The sequence below is a fragment of the Nestor notabilis genome, unplaced genomic scaffold (assembly GCF_000696875.1).
Source record: "Nestor notabilis isolate BGI_N333 unplaced genomic scaffold, ASM69687v1 scaffold17803, whole genome shotgun sequence".
Lineage (NCBI taxonomy): Eukaryota > Metazoa > Chordata > Aves > Psittaciformes > Psittacidae > Nestor > Nestor notabilis.
In genome coordinates this window covers 6,247-24,719 of record NW_009920763.1, presented here as the reverse complement: position 1 = coordinate 24,719, position 18,473 = coordinate 6,247, and the positions used below count along the sequence as shown (strand labels likewise).

Below are 18,473 nucleotides of genomic sequence, written 5' to 3'. Positions count from 1 at the left end.
CAGGAACCAGCGGACCGGGTGAGGGAGCGGCGCAGGAGGGCAGCGAGCGGGCCGGGTGGTGGAGCAAAAAAGAGTAAGGCCGGGAGGGCTGATCCTGAGCCGCGTCTGGACGGAACCGAACGACATATAAAGTAGTGGAAAAGCTGAATGGTGTCACATGGAGAGTACAGCAACAGCCATTCCTTCAGAGCAGAGTCTTTCAGAGATAAGCAATGTGTTTAGAAACGAGAGAAGGGAATGGAGAAGTTGTTGGCTGCTGGATTTAGCTGTGTGTGGTTTACCCACCGTGATAAAAGGCTGGAGGCTTGTTCAAGTTTTTTTAAAGCTCTTCTAAAAGTTTCTTTAAAAGATAATTTTAAAGTGCGTTAATTTCTGCAGGGTGGTGGGTTGTGGCGCTTCACGGTGATAAAAGGCTGAAGGATTATTCAAGTTTCACAGTTTGCTTTCTAGAAAAGATCTTTTAAAAATGCATTGATTTCTGCAGGTTGGTGGCTTATAGCATGAATTAAGTTCTACACGGACCTGTTAAGTATTACAATGGGGTCAAGCCATTAACTCGGGTGACTGTAATTCTGCATCAGCAGTTATTTCTAAGTAATTAACTAACTGCCTGTGTTGCATCTGCCCATCGCAGACCCGGGAACACTGCCAGCCCTGACGGTGTCTGGATTTGTTGTTGTTGTTGTTACACACTGTGGGGTATTAAGTGCACCATAAGTCATCATATGACCTTTGGTTGATATTTCAGGGGGGTTTGTTGTCGTTAGCAAAATTTAGGGAAATAACTAACACAACATCCAACCTATTTAAATAAAGCACGTTATTTCCTTACCTGAAAGAAAAGGTTGACAATTTTGACTCCTTTTTTTTTTTCTTTTCTGAGCTGTAATTGACCTAGATGTTGTTACTTTTGGTTTAGGTGCCTGTTGCAGTTGAGGGTGGAAGGCAGTGTAGTGTATCACTGCTGTATAGGATGTCAGAACTAGTGATAGTTACTGCTCCCTAGTGTACTGCATTTGGTTATAAATTCCTTAAGGATAAGTACCAGGCGTATACCAGAAAAAAACCTCTTCCCTCCCTTGCCATGCCTAACTTCCCCTCTTCTGGACTTCAGTGTAAATTGTGCTGTCGATGAGTGTCACAATATGTCTCTTTGTAATAATTCCAGGTAAAATAAATCTAGGTAACTCCGAGGTGAAGTGGACATTTGTTTTCATTGGAAGTGTTCAAGGCCAGGTTGGACACAGGGGCTTGGAGCAACCTGCTCTAGTGGAAGGTGTCCCTGCCCATGGCAGGGGGTTGGAGCTGGATGAGCTTTAAGGTCCCCTCCAACTCAAACCATCCCATTACTCTGATTCATTCCTGGCTGTACACAGTGTGCTGAGCAAACTTCTTTCATGCACTGGGAGAGACTGCCTGCATAAATCACATCTGCAGACACCTGTAATGGTATGCTGTGCCTACCTAGAAGTTACTCTGATCTAGATATATAGGTTAGGCAAGGATAGCTTAATGTGGGTAGATTACATAAATCTTTAAGAGACATTTCCCTTTTAATGCTCTTCTGAATTATTAATAAATATTAGCTTTCTTGTGTGCGTTCTGCTGTCATCTGTTATATGCCTTCAGGGTGAGATGGGGCCATGTTACTGTGTGCAGAATTGTGCTTGCTGGATTCACACTTCTAATGATCACAGTTAATAGATTATCCTCTGTCAGCTTCTAAGAAGTACATGAAAATAACCTGGCTCATCAAGTTCTATATACTTTTATTATATATAACTTGGCTGCACCAGAGTAAGTTCAGCAGTTCGGTGTTTATAATACTGTTAGGGATGAACAGACACCGAGAGAAAATTCAGTGGAGATCCCCCCCTGCCCAAAAGTTTATTGGGTAATCTTTGAAGTATCTAAAGCAATTAAATTTGTTAATTTTGAAGTGCATTTTAAGATGGCACCTGTGATGGGTTGACTGTGGTGTTTTGATGGTGTATTCCTAAGGGATGGAGTCTCTTTAGAGAAAGTTAGCGATGATGGTTAATCATTTAGATTCAGGAACATCATCTCCTTGCAGTAGCACTGCTTTTCTCCATGTGTACCCTTATGTGTATTCTTTAAAGATATAGAAATGCAGCCTGCTCTAAATGAATTGTGTAGAGAGTGCTGTGGAAGCAATGTAACAGGTTATTTCCACACCCTTTGAAAATTCCATGCAGAGATTTTCTGTGGCAGGTGCTTAGTTTCTTTTTTCATATGAAAGTAGAAAAACCCAAAGGACTGTTACTTGCATTCTTTAAGTTACGTCCTTTTCATAATGAGTGTGAATATTTTTCACTCACTTGGGTAAATTTGCACTGATTTGGCAGCAGAAAGGTTCTGTCCCAAATTTCAGAGGTTGCACTACAGAATTACACCACAGTAGTCATAATTTTGTTTGTCACAAAGAGATCTGTATATACCCTTGAGGATGCACAACTCTTAATTTCCTCATATCTGAAAGTATTTTTAAGAGCCCGGTATTGCAACTGAAATTTTAAACCTTTACACTCTGAATTCTGTTTCAGATGGCAAGTTGTTATCGGATGAAGTTACACATTATGTCGTCCCTGACTGCAAGGTGGTGCAGGATTACCTCGAGATTTTCGAGTTTCCGGAGCTGAAGGGTATTATTTTCATGCAGACGGCATGTCAAGCTTTGCAGCATCAGAAAGGACGCAGGTACTTACCCTATAATAACTTTTAATTTAGATTGAAGATACTAACGTGGTAAAATGTATATTTAAGCACGGCAACCCAAAGTCAGCAAATACACTGTGCTTAATTTGGTTTTAAGTCTTTCAAAGGTCTTCATGTAATTTCCCAGAAGGGAAGGAAGTCTGATCCTGTCTGATCCATGGACGTCAATGCCTGTCACAGTTTCTCCCGATAGGAGCGATATTAAACCTGTAGCTTTATTAACTAACCAGGTGCCGTGTGACAGGAATTAAGGAGACTTTGCAGTAATGATCAAGTATCATGTGCCACCATCAGATTAAGGACATGGTTTTGATTTGCTGTATTACAGACTGAGCACTTGTCTTTGAGGAGCAATTAATACCATTATATGGTACTTACCTTATGAGATATTAACCTATGTGTTGCTGTAGCATGTAACAGTGCAATTTGCTACAAGGCTTTCCTGTATTCTAAAGCACAAATAAGTTTGAAGAAATAGCTCTTGTCCCAGAAGTGACAAAATAAGGTCCTGAATACTTACGATGATTTCTGGGGCTCATTGGAAAACAAGTATGTTTAAAACCCAGTATAATGGAAGTTAGAAAAGCTTGCTTACAGATGATGCTTTAGGTTTTATCAGCAAGGGTATAATCTAATTAATGCATTTCTTACTACATGGGGATACTTTGACTTTTTCAGCTGTGTTTTCATCTGGAGTTAAAGTAGCATTTACCAGAAGAAAGCACAAGATTATCTTTTTCTTATTGCAGACAGTACAACAAGCTACGAAATCTAGTAAAGGATGCCCGTCACGACTGTGCTGTGTTTGCTAATGAATTCCATCAGCATTGTTATTTGCCAAGAGAGAAAGGAGAATCCATGGAAAAATGGCAGACCAGGTTTGTTTTAACATATGCAGTACTATACTGGACAACATCCTGGCACTTCAGGAATATTAGCATGCACTTGGTGCGTAATTGTTCATATTCTTCCCCTGCTTGGCTCTAGAACAGTGGAAGTCTAGATTGTGCTTTTGTGATTAAGGAAGTGTCAACATGATTTTATAAGGAAAATAGACACAAATGTACTTAATTAAATGGAGTAATGCTAAAAAGCTGGATCATTTTAAAGTTACACAGCCATTTTAAAGAATGCTTTAACACAGTAAGGCGGTCACACACACCTTATTGGGCTTCTAGGTGCCTGCAAGCACCGTAACATTGGAGTCTTGGCAGCTCCAACTTGCTTTTTCCAAACTTCCACAGAGGAACAATATGTCACATTGCAGCAAGAGCAGGGGTGGGTGTATTTGGAAGGGAAAATTTTATTTTCCTCTGTTCTCTTAGTGCTTAATGTGTGGCACATAATTTTTGCAGATAGAAAGTTCATGTAGCTTGGTGTATATCTCTCAAAAGGGTGCATCTTAACCCAGAATCTCCTTTATACAAAGCTGCCAAACGTCTTGCAAGTAGCAAATGGGATATGCCAGAAATCTTATTTCAAACTTTGCTTTTCTAGGAGTATTTACAATGCAGCAGTCTGGTACTACAATCACTGCTCGGGACAGATGCCAGTTGTTATGGTAACAGAAGATGAAGATGCTATCAGGCAGTACGGAAATGAAACAGAAGGAGTGTTTGTGATTTCCTTCAAGGTAACATGCTAGAAAAGTAGAAGGTTTCTTTACTCTTGCATCAAAGTGATGAATTGAGTACATTAAAGCCCAATGTATAGTGCAAATCGCTTCAGAGTTTACAGTTAAGAAAACTATGATGCTAACTCATGTCTTCATTTATCAAAGAAAGCAAAGGTGTCAGTCATGGGAACATCATTTCAGTGAGCAAACCAGGGAACTGAAAAGAAAACCAGCAGCTCCAAAGATAGAGGCCATCTTTCTTAGTAACTCTTCTCATTGTTTTCCTTATTTTTAAAGAATTTGACATAGATGAGCAATGTCCTCATAGGTGACCAGCGACCTCAGTCAGCTGCCTGAACCTATACTGTGAGCAGTCCGTAAACAGCCATAGCTTAAATACCCACCAGCATTATTCTGCCAGTTTCCTTTAGCCTTGACTACTGAGGATACAGTGATGCACAAGAAGATAATTCATTCCCCAGTTAGTTGTTGATCTCTGATACTGTGTTATTCAGTGGGATGTGCGGATGAGATGTTCATGTGTAGCTGTGAAAGGATGTTGAGTAAAACCGGGACAAAACAGATTAACCTTAAAGCTATATAAAAATGATGGTGCTTGGTTTTTTACCTGCTGTGAGGCAATGGGAGGTGGCCCAAATGTAGCATTATACAGGAGGTGTAAAGAATAACAGTGAGTTGCCAGTTTAATTTTTCTGCTGTGGCACTTCACAAGAAGTATGTAGCTTGGATGGGGTATGTTGGTAGTAAATGTTTGTGAATCTCTAGTCTAGGTTGCCAACATCACAGTCACACCTCCTTTGTTGTATTTAACAAATGAGTTAAGCTGAACATGGAATAAATCTGTGGTGTTTAGAGCAGACACTTCATTACTGCTTGGAAGTGCTATTTCAGTGTAGCATGAGACAGCTCTTGTCCATTATGGGCTTTCCAGATGCGTTAATAAAAGAACAGAGACCATGTTTGTTCATATATGTGCATACAGAATTACTTGGATAACTTTTGGCCTGACTTAAAGGCTGCCCGTGAACTCTTTGACTCTATACTTCAAGCTCAGCATGAACGGGAGATTGAAAGCCAAGAAAACAATGGAAAAGAATATGCTGAGCACTTACCTCTGGAAATATTGCAGGCTGGGATCAAATCTGGAAGATATATACAGGTAATTTGCTATATAAAGAGCATACACAGCACAGTGCAGTCTTGTGCTTGGTCCCTTTCGTTGCCTGAATTAGACTGATCAGATAAAGAAACATTGCTATAGTGGGAAGGGGGAAAGAAAACAAAAAAGCATTTAAATGAACTTGCCACTCTTTTCCAGAAGTGAGGACTTAGTTCTGCATCATATATTCTACCCTCTAGAGAGAACAGTTGCGTTCAAAATAGCCTATGTACCAATAAAGCCTACCAATTTATGTAAAAACTATTGTAACGCTAAACATTTTATACTTTAAAGTTGGCTATTTAGAGGTGTGACTGTTTCACTCTTCATCTGTTACTTTCTTTCAGGGCACACTGAGTGTCAATAAGCACAGAGCTCAGCTGGAAGCTTTTGTTCGACTTCAGGGATTTACCAGCAAAGAAACAGGTGAAAAGACAAGAGGATTTACTCAGTGCCTTTTGACACTGTCTGTGCTTCTTGGGTAATGCCATGGAGCCATCTGTATGTAGCTATTCAGTTATTGAGCAAGATGAAAGCTAAGATACTGCAATGCTTGGGTTATTCATGGCCAGAAAGGAGGGGGAAGATGAACCCAGAGGGTGGACCTCAGGAGAAACCAATACCTTTTATGTCCTCCTTCCTCTTTCTTAGTACCTCTGGCCACGTTTTGGATTCTTGTCCTACTGACAGGTTTCCTAGACATTTTCTGAAGTTGAATACTGCTGCAAGTTGTTATCCCTGTGCTTTGCTCCAGCTTCAGATGACCCCTCATTTGACTGAAATAAGTGTTTGCACAGATGTTGGCAGGATTAGAAGCTGGTTATTGTGAACATAATTGGAAAAATACCTTTTGGATTGGTTTGGGACATCAGTAGTGTCTTTCTGGTATGAGCTACTAATAAATACTTTTGGAGGAACAGCCCATTATCCTTGCACAGATCTCTTGTCCCACTTTGAAATGTTCCTGTGACAGACCCTGCAGGCAAACAAGTGTTCAATATACCAATCGGGTTTTTAAATCCTGTTTTATTCTGGACCCTGCCCAGAATCCTGTGTCAGGGGTTTGTTTGCACAGTGTAACTCTGGGATGCGTTTCTAAACTGCTGCCTAAGAACAATGAACTCATCCTGGCTGATGCTGCTTTTTAGCCAAGGGTGCACTTACAGAATTGCTTAATACTGCCTATTAAAGAGAAAAAGATTTCAATTTTCTTGTCATATTAATTACTTGCCAGTAGTCCTTTTTGGAAGACATCATATTGCAAATGTCATTTTTCTCTTATTTCAGCAGAATACTGCCAAGAATGGAGGGATTTGAATTTTTTTTTTAAAGTTTATAGTTCTATTTCTTCTTATTTTAAACTCAGAAATTCAAAGTGACATCCTTATTTATGGGGCCAAAGCTCGAAATCGTGCAATCCATGGTGATGTGGTGGCTGTTGAGTTACTGCCTTTGCATGAGTGGAAAGGAAGGACTGTTGCCCTCTGTGAAAATGAGACTGAGGACAAAGCACCACTGGACACCACTGGTGACCCTATGCCCACAGGTAGATGTTTTACCTCACTTCCTTGCTCCAAGCTCTGCTGTGCTCTTCGTTAGAGAGTCCCTTCTCTCCATTTCTGTCACATTTTTTGCACCATAGTAAATTTGAAGTGATTATCCTAAATTAAAGCATTCTAATGTATCCCAGTAAGGCGGCCATGAGATTGGCTCTGTATGTGAACCCCTTTAATTTCATTCTCAGAAATAACTGAATTACTGCAGTTATCTTCCTAAAATACTGAGTTAGGAGCACTTTGCTACCCAAGCACACACTGTCACTCCTCACAGCTCAGAGAGATGAACTGCAATTCTAATACAGACCAATTCACCAGCCTGTGCACTCAAGTTCTCCACTATCATCACTGTTGATTAGACAGGAAGATAACTGCATCCTTTTAATTCCTTGATGATAAATAATAGTTAAGATGAAAACGATTTTTGTAAGGTAAGAAGCATCCAGCTCCCATTACAATGTGACCTGCCTGTGTACCAGAGGAACTCAGAGTCTTGCTTGAAAATACTACTCTGCAGGTATAGCTACAGCTTAAAAGTTTGCTGAGGTCAGAGTTAAAAGTTTTAAGAGGTGAAATCTCTTCCTGCAAGAAAATGCTGTTTGATTTTGATCATTTAAATTTCCTTTTTTACTAGAATTGGCCCCATGTCAGTAGTAGTGGGAATGTCTCTGAATAATTGATGTGCTGTATCAATTGCAATCTATACAATGAGTTAGTCTCCACATAAATAAAAGCTCATTAAAGTCTGGCTGTGCCAATGATAATTTATAACAAACTTGTATTGTCTGCATGCCGGATGTTGTTAGCAATTGTAATTCAGATTTGTGGACACATTAGTTTGTATTACGAAGCATTGACTTTTCTCTACCTCCAAGTATTTGCTCTCATGTTCCTGTTTAACTTATTAATGTACAACCAAAAATGTTCCTTCTTAAAAGGTAAAGTTGTTGGAATCATCCAAAAGAACTGGAGGGATTATGTGGTCACTTTCCCCTCTAAAGAAGAGAGCCAGCCCCAGGGCAGAAATGCTCAGAAGGTCCTTGTCACACCTTGGGATTACAGAATTCCCAAAATCCGGATCAGTACCCAGCAAGCTGAAGCACTACAGGTAATTTGACAGAAGTGTTCTGTTATTCCGTGTTCCTACAGAATTGTGTGGGTGTTACATGCTGTAATGATGTTTTCCTTGGCAAAAACATGGGTACAAATATGAATAAAATGAAGTCTGGGAGAGTGGTTCAACTCCTGCCTCAAAGGAATGTGTTCAGTTCCTGTCAAAACCACATCAGCTTCAGGTAACAAAGCTTATTTGAGCTCCGAATTTGGGCCACAGCCCAGCTACCCTGAGCATTTATATACTGTTTGCTTTGGGGTTTTTCTGATGAATGAAAGGGCATATCAGGGGTATAAATTGCAATAGCCCTTGTGGCTTTGTTGCATCTATGACATGTATTTAACTTTGATGAAAGGAAGAAGAGCTTTTCAGCAAATTGGTGATGGATTATGGCCGTTAGCTTGCCGTTGCTGTAGAGAGGAGAAACGTGGGTTTATTCATTCCTGGCTGCTTTTACCCTGTAACATTAAGTACTTGTTCACACCCAAGAAGTAATTTCACGCTGAATCACAGAATGTGTCTCTTCTGGTATAAGAATATTTGTTAATTTTTATAATTTAAGATAGAGATTCTCCATATAATGACCTCAAGTGGCTCTTTATACTCTTCCAACTCTTCCCCGCTCTACCAACTAGGATCAGGAAAGACATGCCATTCTCAGTGTTTGCCTCTCATTGTGGGTTTCTCTTTCCTTCCTATCAAATCGCCAGAGCTGCCAGTCTCTTGAATAGCTCTGTGTGCCCCTGAAGGGGTGTTTTTATTGGCTGCTTGTCAGGAGCAGGTTGCTGCTCTAACAGGATTTCTTGTGGCAGGACTATAGAGTCGTCGTGCGTATTGATGCTTGGGAGTCAACATCTGTGTATCCAAATGGACACTTTGTGAGAGTTCTAGGAAGAATTGGAGATCTGGAGGGGGAAATTGCAGCTATTCTGGTGGAGAACAGCATCTGTGTTGCTCCTTTCTCGGAAATCCAGGTTGGTCTTTGGGATTAGATACAGTCTTTTTCTGCTGATTCATTTTACATCTGGATGTCTTGGTTGCCAACAGGTTTCTGAAAGCTGAAAACCCGATTGTAGATTATTTTTCTGGAATTACTTTTGGATCAGTGGTTCTATAGATACTATAAATTTTCAAGTCAGGAGCATGATTTTAAGATAATCTGTTTGCTGTGAGGAGATTACGGACTCTTAATTCTATTTTGAAGTAGACTTTTGGCTTATTACTGTCTTTAATATGTGTTCATGGTATTGATCCTAAAGGCCTGGTCCTACTAAAATCATTGTTTTAAATACTTTTGTCTTCAACCAGGAGAGGAAGCAGCTCTCATAGATAACTGCTTTGATGGTACCTACAATCAATTAAAAGAAAAATAATGTTAAAAACCAATATGCAGAGGTTAAGTTTGCCAGAGCTGCAATATCACTACAGTAATATCAGTTGTTAATAAAATGTGTTTATTCTTTTCAATTCTGTCTCATGCTTTCCATGTAATAGACTTACCTGGAAAATACAAGGGAAGAAAAATTTGTTTAGGGTCAAGTAGTGCACAAATCAGTTCATGGTGTAGAAAAGGGAAGGGTAATCAAATCTATTTTCTTGGCTTCCTTTTTTAGAGAAGATATAAATGCATGTTCACCAATAATGTTTTTGTACAGATGAGTGAAATGCCTGTGAGTTCTTCAGAGAACCCATGGAAAGTGAGCCCAGAGGAGGAAAAACAACGGCTTGACTTGAGAGATACGCACTTGATATTCAGCATTGACCCAAAAGGCTGTGAGGATGTGGATGATGCTCTCTCTGTTAGAACTCTGCCTAATGGGAATCTGGAATTAGGTGTCCACATTGCAGATGTGACCCACTTTGTGGCAGCAAATTCTTACACTGATGTTGAGGCCAGAGCAAGGTAACTTGCTTTCTAAAAATGAGACAATTTATGGAGCTTAGAACATTGTGACACTACCTTAAGGGAACATTGAGAAACAGTGGAAGGAAGGAAACATTCTTTCTTCTTCGTCATGGAGACAGTTTATGAAAACTACTGTGTAACTAATGGTGTTCTGCTTTTATTTGGATGAAATGGGCCTGGTGGGGAAAATACTGCTTCTGACCTACTGCTTCACCCTTTTAGGATGAAATTGCTCTTTTCCGCAAAGTTAGGATTTATCTTTTTTTTTTCTTTCCCTACTCGCTGCTGTTTGCTTTACTGTCTTCTTTAACATTTGTGATTTGAAGGATTTACAAATCACTTCTTTGCATATCAAAGGGGATGAATCTTCACATAAAACACCCACAAAATAGAACTATTACATGAATTTAAATACAGAGGTATTTGGCAGGTTTATATTTTAATATCCAATCTTGTGTTTTAAAATGCCAAATATTCCATTCCGATTTCTTTTATTGCCACTGTTTGGAACTTAAACTGCTGAATCACTTCATGAAATATCTTCTTTGTAGCTGCAAAGTAATGTAAACTAACCTCTTCTTAGTTGAGCCTATTTTGTACAGCCCTACTTCTGGCCTTAATGGCAGCTGAATGTACCGAGGAAGGCAAAATTAGGCTTGTACTATACAAATAGTTATGTAAATAGTTTGACTTATATTGCACGTGTGTGTTTTCAGTAATAATAACCTTTTAAAATCATGCTGTGTGTCTTGTTTTGCTGAAGCTATGCTTCTACCAAAATCTGCTTGGGAGATACACACCAGTGAGTCCCTGTGAGAAGAACAGTAAATGTGTTTTATTCCTCAGGGCAACAACTTACTACTTAGCGGATCGTCGTTATGACATGCTGCCCTCTGTCTTGAGTGCTGACATCTGCTCTCTGCTCAGCGGAGTTGATAGGTAAGATTTTGTAGTGTTTCTGAGGAGGGAGATTTCTGCAAGTAATTTAATTGCTGCTGCCAGTCTGTGTTTATCAGCTGGTTGGATGTTTTTGCTTTGTTACTAAATCCTCAACTTGAAAGAGTAGTACACAGTTAAAACTACCTTTCAAGTCTACCACAGTTAAGTAGGGTGAGCAGTTTGTAGTACTTGGCCCTGCCAAAATACACCCTGAAGCATTTTGTGTGAGTGAGACAATCCAGGTGAGCACAGATGTAATCGATGAGAGACTCAAACTGTAACATAAAATCACTGAGAAGATGTAGGTTGGACTTTAAACAAGAAAAATGCATTCCTGAAGACATTTGTTGGACACATGGCCCCATTAGAAGTGCTCTTGTAATATTTATCTTTCAATTTTGAGTCTTTTCTGGATTAAATTAACTACTGACAGAATTCTGAAGCAAAAGGAAGGTTTCCTACCTCTGTCAGCCCTGTGGAGGCTTCCAGAGAGCACCAAGAATGATTTTTCATGTAGACTTTTTTCCGCTGGGAGTTAACACTAAATGTTAAATGTCCAACTCTGTAATTCCATGATCACTTTCTAGGGTGTAACTGTACTGCTGCTGAGAAAGGGATTAAAAAAACCCAGGATGAAACTTGTAGATGTGTAACAGTTGGGTGTGCTTGAAATGCCAGTTAAAGTCAACCAGCACGACTTACAGCATTGTGATCTCCTCTCTAAGGTACGCTGTGAGTGTCCTGTGGGAACTAGAGAAAGAATCATATGAAATGCTGAGTGTCTGCTACAACAAAACCATCATCCGATCCGCATACAAGCTGACTTATGAAACAGCACAGGGGTTATTAGATGGAGACACAAGCGTGGTTGGAGATATCCTGGAACTGAAAGACTTGGATGAAAGAATGAGGCAGAAGAAACTGGCTGAGCTGGTTTGGGCAGTATCAATGCTCACGGATGTAGCGCGGCACGTTAGAGCCAAGCGGGACAGCTGCGGTGCTCTGGAGCTGGAAGGGGTGGAAATCCGAGTGCAGCTGGATGATAAACACAACATCCACGATCTGATCCCCAAGCAGCCCCTGGAGGTGCACGAGACTGTAGCAGAATGTATGATTCTTGCCAACCACTGGGTGGCAAAAAAGATTTCGGAGCATTTTCCTCACCAAGCTTTGCTGCGGCAGCACCCTCCACCACGGCAGGAATTCTTCACTGAGCTCCGAGAATGTGCTAGTGCCAAAGGCTTCTCAATGGACACACGGTATCTTTTATTATTTAAGTGCTTTAATTAAAGTTAAGCAATTAAATATTTGGTTATGTTATCATCACAAACCACTACAGTTCTGAGTACCAGTGTTACAGACTCTGTGTAGCAATTCTTAACCCCAGTTTTCCCAATACCATTCTGTGAGTGGGAGATGGTGTTCTAAATAGGAGCTGATTTTTAACTGCTGTTTTTAACTATAAGCTCTTATGAGCAGGGACAGCATAATTTTCTTCAGAATTAACACTTTTTTGACAGGTCTAACAAAGCACTGGCCGAGTCTCTGGATAAAGCAAATGACCCATCTGATCCCATTGTAAACCAGCTGCTGCGCTTGATGGCCACTCACGCCATGTCCAATGCCTTGTACTTCTCAACTGGCTCATGTTCCGAGGAGGAGTTTCATCATTATGGTATCTTGTCACCTTGTTTTTTGGTGCTCCTCCTGTTCTGATTTCTGAACTGTTGCAGGGAGGCAGAGGATCGCTTTGCTTGCTTATCACTGCTCCCTTTTTTATCCACAGGACTTGCCCTAGAGAAGTACACTCATTTTACTTCTCCAATTAGAAGATATGCTGATATTATTGTCCACAGACTCTTGATGGCAGCGACTCTGAAGGAAAAGAAAGGAGATGTTAAGGATAACTTATTCAGTAACAAGGATCTCGAGGAATTGTGCAAACACATTAACAACAGAAACAGGGTAAGGTGGTCACTATATGTGTCACCATGTGTGTGTCCCCAGGCTACCCAAAGGAATAGTGGGACACCCATCCTGATCACAACGTTTGGGTGCTACAACAGCAGCGTATCACTTCATTTTTATTTATAATGCTGTGGGGTTTTCTTACTTAAACATCAGTTTTCTTCCGAGCGTGCTAGTAAAACTGACTTCATACTTCACCTGTACTACATGTAGGATTTCCTTTTAGATGTAACTTTTCTAGGGGTGGGTAAGGGAGAAAGTAATGGGAAAAGAAACTATGGAAATCGAAGCCAGTTGAAATATTTATGTAGGCTGTTTTGTCTTCTCTCTTTGGGGGGGTGCTTGCAGGCAGCCCAGCATGCTCAGAAGCAGTCTACTGAACTCTTCCAGTGCATGTACTTCAAAGACAAAACGCCAGAAACAGACGAGCGCTGCGTAGCAGATGGTGTTATTTACTCCATACGAACCAATGGAGTACTTGTTTTTGTGCCGAGGTGAGTTTAAAAAGAAGATGCGTTACTGGAATGCTGTGAGGACACCTCTGGTCCTTGAGAAAGGAAGTGTTCATAGGATGGCCTGGTGGTGACTGATGTCTGGTTTAGATTTCTGTTGTAAATCGTTAGCAGTTCTTTTCTGTGCTTTGACTCTGGGAAGGAGTTCCTATGAGGAAGTAACCACACAAAGCATGGGAAGGACATTTTTTTGCCCAAGCAGCTGCTAGGGCAGAACAATGACTGGAGCATTTCCCCCCTCCCTTTTTTAAACAATAGAAAGTGATTTTCCAAACCACAAAGCTGTGCATTCCTCAGTGCTCTTTTCCTTCGCTACAGACTGTACTCTGTGCAGGCTGGGAGCACCTTTCAAGCAGCTACTCATAACAGGCAGCACAAAGCACAGAAGAAACGTTTCCATGAAGCTGTTTGTAGTGTTAGGCTCTCATAAGCACCTGTATCATGCTGCTGATTTATGCTGGTAGAACACAGCTCTCTGCATGAAGCTAACAGTACATTGCCATTTCTGTGCTTTTAAATCTGTGATTTAAAGTACAGTAAATGTGTTCTGCATGTGTTACAAATTGACTAGTGAATGCTGTAAGAAGGCAATAGTCACGATAGAACTGGGAACGCTGCCTTCCATAGGGCTTGGCCAGATCTCCAAGCTGTGGGGGAAGAAAACTCATTTTCCTTTCCCTTACTGGCTCTGGACATTTTGGGTTAGTTAATGATCTTTGTGCAGTTCTGGTAGCAACACTGTCTGCCTGGCTAGCTCACAGGCAGCGAGTGAGCTAGCCAGATGACAAATGTAGGTGTAAGAATGCTACTGAAAAAACAAGAAAGAAACCAACCCAAACACCATTCTACAGGGATGTGTGAGGTAAAGCAAACTGCTATAGGAGTACCCTGAACTTGCATAAATAGAGCCAGGGCCTGTTTGATCCTGGCCACAGACTGAGCTTGGATATAAACCAGCTCAATGTAGGCATCTGGTCTCCAGATGGCTTGGCTTGGATGCAAGGCTGAAGAGCCAGAACCTACCCAAGCGAGGCAGGATTCCTTACAGAGAACCCACTGCAAATACCTGCTGCTTTTCAAGTAATTTGTTTGAAATGGAGAACTGTTACCTCACTGTGCTGCTGTCTGGAATAACCTGTAATGCTGCTGCTCTTCCATCACTGGGCCGTTTCGGGCTCCACCCAACACATAAGAGAATGGATCAGCCTGTCTGTACTTTACTTTTGCTTCTTTCAAATCACATCAGTCACCATCTTTGTTCTTATATACTCTAATATACTCTTAGCTCTTATATACTCTAGAGGTTTATTAGACAACGCACATCAGTGTCTCCAAAGCAGGGTTACCAGGCAGTTACTAACTGCCCCTTTATGTGGCTTCTATCTAATCCTTGCTAGCTTCAAAATTAAGAGAACTGATGTGGAAATGGTTAGAACAGCCTCTGCTCATCTGCTTTTTTACAGATATGGAATCAAAGCCGCTGCATATATGAAAAACAAAGAAGGTTTAGTCATCTCTTGTCAAGGTGATGGGAGCTGTGAGTGGAAGCCTGGATCACTGCAGCACTTTCAGAACAAAATTACTTCCACCACAACTGCTGGAGAATCAGTTACATTAAGCCTTTTTGATCATATTACAGTGAGTATTTAGAATAACAGAAGAGTTTGTGTTGGAGGGGACCTTAACATCAGCCCATTCCAATCCCTGCCCCGGGCAGGGACACCTTCCACTAGAGCAGGTTGCTCCAAGCCCCTTGTGTCCAACCTGGCCTTGAACACTGCCAGGGATGGGGCAGCCACAGCTCCTCTGGGCACCCTGTGCCAGTGCCTCAGCACCCTCACAGGGAAGAGCTTCTGCCTCAGAGCTCATCTCAGTCTCCCCTCTGGCAGGTTCAAGCCATTCCCCTTGTCCTGTCCCTACAGGCCCTTGACCAAAGCCCATCTCCAGGTTTCTTGTAGCCTCCTTAGGAGCTGCTCTAAGGTCTTCCGTTAAGGAGCCTTCTCTTCTCCAGCTGCCCCAGCCCAGCTCTCTCAGCCTGGCTCCAGAGCAGAGCTGCTCCAGCCCTCGCAGCATCATTGTGGCCTCCTCTGGACTCACTCTAGCAGCTCCATGTCCCTCTTCTTATTGGGGGCCAACACAATTTAATCAGAAGGAAGCAAGAGGAAACAGCACTATCAGAAATCAAGTATTTTTCTCTTGCTTTTAAGGTGAAAATGCTGGTGCAGACCTCCCGCTGCCATGCCAACACCATCAAGCTTGAAATAATCAGGAATGCACCATACCAGACTGCGGATACAGAGGCTTCCCAGAGGAATTTTCACAGGGTGAAATGTGACTTGGTGAAAGCAGTCAGTCAGTCGGCAGAAGCTGCCCAGTGTGCCCAAGAGAAAACAGGAGCTGAAGTAATTGATGAAGACTATAAGAAGTACTGCCAGACCAAGGGAGCCAGCTTGTACCAGCTGCTGGAGGAGATCAGGGATTTGGCACTACTGGATGTCTCAGCTGACATTAGAACTTGAAGTATAATCCAGAGTTGTGATCTACTCCTATCCACTCTGTATCACTGGTGGAGTTTTTAAAAGCACTCTATTTAAATATTCAAGGGTCCTTTTACTAAGAAACTAAATATCTATTTTAAATGAGAATTATTTTTATGTGATTATGAACATGTATGAGTTTGCAGAAAATTTTATATATGATAAAACTTATCTTCCAGACTAAAGGCAGTGGGGCGAGTTCTTTTAACTATCATGCCAGACATTACTTTCCCATGCTCTTCCTACTATTGGCTTTATTTCCAGTGAGTTTAATGCATACCTACACTTGTCTGTGAAGAGACATCCTGAGCACAAGGGATAGGGGAATGGAGAAGGCCTGTACTTGTGACAGCCTCATACAACAACTTCTGCAATGTAATAGCTTCCATTTTATAAAATAAAAAACTTGAAAAGCAAGTTAAAAAAATCCAGGACCACTATTGAGGCAGCACTACCTGCTACTGCATACACACTCTTAAAATAACCACAACTTTAATAGGAACTTCACCTCTCAATATTCCCAGTTGATTCAGTTTGACATCAAGTGTAAACAAAATGCAAAATAGGTCAAAAGCCCTTACTAATGTTTCTTAAACACTGTTGGAGGAGGTGGGAAAGATGGCCCAAAGGCAGGTGAGCAATTTGTTCTGCTTTCTGGTGCTCATCTGCAGTTCTAAGAGTCCAACAAAAAAACAAAAGTCATAGTAAAAAGAGCCAGCACCAAATCAGTATAATAGTACTTAAAATGCTGGGGTCTTTCCATCAGAAAGTTGTTTAGAGGAATGGTTACTGTTTTTCACTGGCACATTCCAAATCTGTGTCTCCAGCTTCTGTATCTTCATCCACAGCAACCTTGACTGCAGTAACTGGGGTGTCTTCAATAAGGTCAGCAGGATCATTAGCAACAGGGGTGTTAAACTCCTCTTCTGAGTAACCAGTGGAGAGCTCTGTTGGGGAAAACCAAAAATCAACAAAACAAACCAAAACCCTGGAAGACACCACTGTTGTGTGTTTAACTGCAGCTTCTAGCACCAGAATCAGTGGCTGCAGGAAAGCCAGCTCCAGCAATGACCAGCAAGATGAGTTTCACTTTCTCAAAGACAAAGCCATCACAACTTAGCGTGGCAACTAGGGAGGACAGTTCTGACTTAGCTTTGGAGAACTACAGAAACACAGTTCAAATTTGAGTTCCACATTCTGCTACTGACTAGAAAAGCAACCTTGCCTTTAAACTCACTCAGCAATCAGCTGCATGAGCTCCTCAGGCTACAGAACTTAACATCAACACTTGAGTTCCAAGCTGGTTACCATTGTGTTGTGACTGGCTGTGGCACTGCATCTTGGCCTGCCTGCGTTCCAAGGCGAGCTGCCTGTTCTTCTTGATTCGCTCCTGCTGCTCCTCTGTGAGAGCTGTAGCAGACACAGAGTTGAGCTGTTCTGCATTTCCAGAGCTGGAACCTCCATCTTCAGCTGCTGTATCCAGTCCATTGCTTTCCCCTTCTCTATCTGGTTAAAAATGAGGGAAAAGGAACAGCATTAACACTTTGACCCAGAGATCTACTGCTCAGTATCTCCAAGAGAACATTTTTAAAGCATTTCTAATGTTTTACATTTTAAAGTTGTATTTTAATGCTGGAGATAATTCCATAATTTAGTTTTAATGGGCAATTTTCTGCCTAGGTCCATATACCTGATATTCAAAGTATAGGACAAATGCTAATCAGGTATCTTGAACACACAACAGTAAATGCCTGGCTTTAGAGAGGCAGAGCTCTGAGTTAGCAGTCACGAGCTGTGCGTGAAGGTTAAAAAAACCCCAGCAAATCCAGGCAATCCCTACAGAAAGGCCACGTGATTGTCCACCCACCCCTACTGCTAATAGGACACTATCCTTTAGGAAGTAGCAGGACTAGTTATAGGAATGACACAGAAGTTCAAATACAGACATGAAATAGTCAGGTTTGAATTTAATGTGCTACTATTATGGAATATTTTACTTGTTTGCCAACATCTAAACATGCAAAATGGAGGTATTCCAACTCCTTCAGACAAACTTCACCCACCAGCATGAAACAGAGCACTCTCAAGAGTGCCCACAGCCCAGAATGTTTGTTTCTCTGCACCACTTTAAGCCTGTGAATAGAGAAGTTAGCTGAAAGCAAGGATTTGGTTATTAATACTCTAGCTTGAATTTTTATTTCAAAACTGTAAGATACCTACTCAAGCTTTTCAACTGGACTGACCAGTTGCAGCAGTACACTCACTGACATGGTCAAGAACAGATTAGCACCATATTTCAGTACAAATGTATGGAACCATCGCACAGAAAATCTGATCACTCTACAGACGCTGTCGGCAGGAACCATTGGCTTTACTGTCTGTGGCTGCTCACGGCTGCATTCCATTCCTA

General features: G+C 41.3%; 2 protein-coding genes across 2 annotated transcripts in view; one reads left to right on the top strand and one right to left on the bottom strand.

Annotated features, from left to right (window-relative positions):
- The first annotated feature begins 2,566 nt into the window (after window positions 1–2,566).
- Window positions 2,567–16,045, top strand: DIS3L (DIS3 like exosome 3'-5' exoribonuclease). Its single transcript, XM_010010846.1, has 16 exons — window positions 2,567–2,718; window positions 3,486–3,614; window positions 4,234–4,369; window positions 5,355–5,531; window positions 5,879–5,957; window positions 6,898–7,077; window positions 8,026–8,195; window positions 9,014–9,175; window positions 9,857–10,104; window positions 10,954–11,046; window positions 11,772–12,305; window positions 12,567–12,721; window positions 12,833–13,011; window positions 13,363–13,508; window positions 14,990–15,164; window positions 15,734–16,045. Exons 1-16 carry the CDS (start codon window positions 2,675–2,677, stop codon window positions 16,043–16,045), a joined length of 2,919 nt encoding a protein of 972 aa, XP_010009148.1. The 5' UTR covers window positions 2,567–2,674.
- An 804-nt stretch (window positions 16,046–16,849) lies between these two features.
- The window catches only part of TIPIN (TIMELESS interacting protein), a 7,011-nt gene continuing 5,387 nt past the window's right edge, over window positions 16,850–18,473 (bottom strand). Inside the window, exons 6-7 of the mRNA XM_010010845.1 lie at window positions 17,372–17,569; window positions 16,850–17,010 (exon numbers count right to left, since the gene is read on the bottom strand). Of these exons, the coding sequence (XP_010009147.1) occupies window positions 16,850–17,010; window positions 17,372–17,569 (359 nt within the window). The remainder of the gene's footprint in view (window positions 17,011–17,371; window positions 17,570–18,473) is intronic.